The 3,696-nt window shown below is 38.2% G+C and overlaps 1 protein-coding gene across 2 annotated transcripts; it reads left to right on the forward strand.

Moving 5' to 3' along the window:
* LOC131079465 (uncharacterized) lies at positions 1 to 2,346 on the forward strand. 2 transcript variants are annotated; one of them, XM_058017431.2, is made up of 6 exons: positions 6 to 1,306; positions 1,408 to 1,485; positions 1,605 to 1,673; positions 1,782 to 1,856; positions 1,964 to 2,053; positions 2,158 to 2,346. In XM_058017431.2, exons 2-6 carry the CDS (start codon positions 1,411 to 1,413, stop codon positions 2,218 to 2,220), a joined length of 372 nt encoding a protein of 123 aa, XP_057873414.1. In that variant the 5' UTR covers positions 6 to 1,306; positions 1,408 to 1,410; the 3' UTR covers positions 2,221 to 2,346. The 2 variants fall into 2 exon arrangements, with proteins under 2 accessions (XP_057873415.1, XP_057873414.1); XM_058017432.2 differs by lacking the exon at positions 1,782 to 1,856 and having other exon boundaries at positions 1 to 1,306.
* The last annotated feature ends 1,350 nt before the right edge of the window (positions 2,347 to 3,696 follow it).

A 3,696-nucleotide genomic window follows, 5' to 3' on the forward strand; every position in this document is an offset into this window, starting at 1 on the left:
ATTTGGATTGTGACAACCCATGAGTTATTTTTAACCCACGGGCTGCGCGATATTTGGGAATCCAATATCTGGTTTTTTGTCCAAAAATTGCTAAAAAAATACATTGAAAGGTAAGATTTTTATTGTTTTAAATCATTTTCATTCAATTTTTGTATTTTTTCTAATGTTTATTTATTTTTTCATTGAAAATATGGTTTTTTTCATGAAAACTAGGTTTTTTAAAAATCAAATACAAAATTGTTTAAATTTGTTAACTAAATTCAATTGTTTACATTCAATTGGGTTAAAAATGGGGGATAACAGTGAAAACATTGATCAACCACAACCGCAACAACCAAACTCTCCTTTGCCAAACCCCCCCTTAATTCAGGATTTAATTGCACAAAATTTGAACGAATCGAGGGGGATTGCAGATGTATATCGTAGGATCCCTCGCCTAAACCCAATGTTTGATCCTCCCACATCGATTATAAAGAGTATGGAAACCATGACTGAGGAGAACAATGTCGCCCTTTTGTGGCGAGATTCTATGAGAGAACAATATGCAGATGGCTTGGCCTACAAGGAGATCAAGGATCTCAAGATATCCAAAGCCGCTATCGCCTCATTGTTTGTGAATCCCCGCACTGGTCAACCCGTAGACCCCCAAAAAACAAAACTTTCTATTAAATGGTGCACAAATGATGGTATTGTGAAAAACTTTTGGGATAGTTGGTGGATGGTTTTCGACAAACTAGCCAACAACAATCTTGATGTCCCCTTCTACTTCATAAAAAAAATTGTATGTTGAGTTTGGTTTAGGAAAACATGTGAACTACTTTGACATCCAACATTTCCAGGGTGTGGGTTTAGGTATGCCCCAAAATAGACCTGGGGCAGTCAGAGTAGTCCAGGGCCCATATGTCCCCCCTCCTCCTATTGATCCCCTACCTCTAGTGCAGCATCCAGATATCATTTGTGAGGGGACATCACAACCATATCGACTATTCACTCTTTGAGTAGCCTTTTGGTTTCTCAGGCTGGGCCAGTAGCTCAGCCTACTTTTGATGATAGCGGTGCATCCGGTGGCGCTGACACGTCATTCTCGGCTCCACACATTTGTGTGCCCCATAGTTGTGTCATGTGTGGGCACGTATGCTTAGGTCCAGTTGGATAGCCTGTTGATCCTCCTGCGGACAATGCAAATTATGAGGTGCAGGAGATGCACAATGCACCAGATGTTATGACATAAACTGGAGGATACCCTGGGGAGTCCTCGCATGCTAGAGGCGATGAGGCACCGTCATCATACATTGATGATGTAGTGGTAAGAGTTATATTTTCACAGTTCATGCTATATTTTAAATGAATATTTATAATCTAAATAATATTAAGTACTAATTTTTATTTACATGGTTTATTTGACAGTTGATGACCGAGGAGGAGTTGACACAGATTCAGGAGGGCACCTTGACGATGATTTCATTTGGCCTTGATAGCTTGACGGTACATATATTATTGCACCTAGTCGTTTGTATTTTATTGTACATACATGCTCATCATTTAAATTGGTATTAATTAGATTATGTAGTAACTTGCATTTATATCTTATTTTACTCTTGTAGGGCACAAGCAACATGAGTGCGGGGCAATGTGATTTAGGATCTGGTAGTGCAGTTGGAGACAAGAGAAAGGTAATTGAATGCAAATATGATTGACTGAATAGTTTAAATAACTTATAGTGATTATACACGTCTAGACATAGATTGATAGTTTCATATACTTGTTGTGTATATATACAGAGAATTCTTGGCTTCACATCCTTGTTGACTACACCCAGTATACCTGAAGATGATGAAGAAGAAGAGATGTCTCGAGTACATGTGTTTATTTTATTTTGTGTTTAGTAGATATAGTTTGTTATTATCAGTGACAATTATATGCTAACTTATATCAATGTCATGTTTGTGAACATATGTTACAGGTTGTGTATGAAAATATTGAAAACATACCTCCTCTACCAAAGACATGCAACAAGAGTCTTGCAAAGCCGAAGAGAAAACGTGGAGATGAGGTAAACAAGAATAGTTCAATTATAGTTCATTGTTATGTTAAATTTTCAAATGTGAGTTATATAATATAACTAATCTTAATCGTGGTTTGTTTTTTCTTGTGCAGGATCCTTCAGAGCCGAGTAGTGCGGCGAAGAGGATCGATTTTGATGATCCATCAACAACTTAGGATGTTATAGATAGTTTTGGGATGCTTACATGTCTAGTTGGCATGTATATTTTGTATATGGACATACATTCACATATATATACATACATTTTGTTTGAGTTGGCGTTTATGTCATATTTGTGTATGGACATACACTTGTAATCATTTGACATTTTAATATATACAGAAGTTGATATTTGATCATATAAATTGCTGCTCATCTGCGCATGGTGTTATCATGGAAATCTTTAATCTTCATTCCAATAATTAACAATGGTTAATAATGGTTATTTAATGAACAATACAATTCATTTCATTTCATCGCAAGTGTTGTTTGTATAATGAACAATACAATACAATTCATTTAATGAACACTACTTGATACAATTCATTATTACCCTATGCATGCTCCTATTTTGCCCCCCACTTGATCGAACATGTTGGAACCCTAAAATTTTCAAATTTTAGAGTTCCAGATTTATGCCAAAAATCAGATTTCTAAGCTCAATCATGTGTAACATCTATAATCAAGTAAGTTCATTCAATTCTAACTTGCAGAGACCAAGTTTGATGCATCCATCAAGAGGTCAGCTCGAGGTATATATATGTTTCACAAAATCCAGAATCAAGCCAGGTATACCTTTTCGAACCATAATTCTTTTTCATCTCAACACTTCAGGTCAAATTAACTATTCCTTTGTATTTCATGTATATCTCAAGACCTACGTTTCGAATTTCAGATTCATGTGAGATTATTTGATATGTTTTCTAAAGGCAAATCTAAATTCACAACTTTTCAGTCGGATGTTAGTAAATCATTTTGCAGGAGCATAACTGAAGAACATGGAGCTGCGTCAGAAGAGGGAAAGCCTTTATCCCACATTGTTTGTGGGATAGGCTCTTTTAACGTTTAAATCCAAAGTAGCCCGTATGATAACTGTCGAAAGACAAAAGGCTTTGTGCGTGAAGAAGGATAAACCCAATGGACCCTGCGTGCGCGCACATCCCAAGGCATCCAAAGTTTTACGACAGACTAGTGAGAATGGAGGCTAAAGATCGAGCAAGTCAGGCAGATCTAATGGTCGGGCAAAAAGATCCAATGGTGTTCGTTATACCGTAAGATAGAGATGCACGTTGGTTTATCCCCATGACTTGGTGACAAAGAACATGCGGAAAAGGGGAGGTTAGCGAGCATGCAAGTTTGAGATTCATCCAACGGCGGTCGCTATATCGCGATAGGAAGTTGCACGACCTATATCCCCCATGACATAGCGACTGCCAAAGTGGCAGATGAGGTGTCATCCCGGTGGATCTGCAAGCAAATCAGGATGTGCCACGTGGCGGAGCACAAAAGAAGAACCCAGGTCCAAGTGGTGGGTAGGTGGATCCGCAGGCAAACCAAATAGTGACATGCGACACAGATGGATAAAGAGAAGAGAGAGCTGCTCAGGCAAGGTTAAAGGCCGATCAGATAAGGAAGATCAGACGGTCCCGACG

The sequence above is a fragment of the Cryptomeria japonica genome, chromosome 8 (assembly GCF_030272615.1).
Source record: "Cryptomeria japonica chromosome 8, Sugi_1.0, whole genome shotgun sequence".
NCBI classification, from domain to species: domain Eukaryota; kingdom Viridiplantae; phylum Streptophyta; class Pinopsida; order Cupressales; family Cupressaceae; genus Cryptomeria; species Cryptomeria japonica.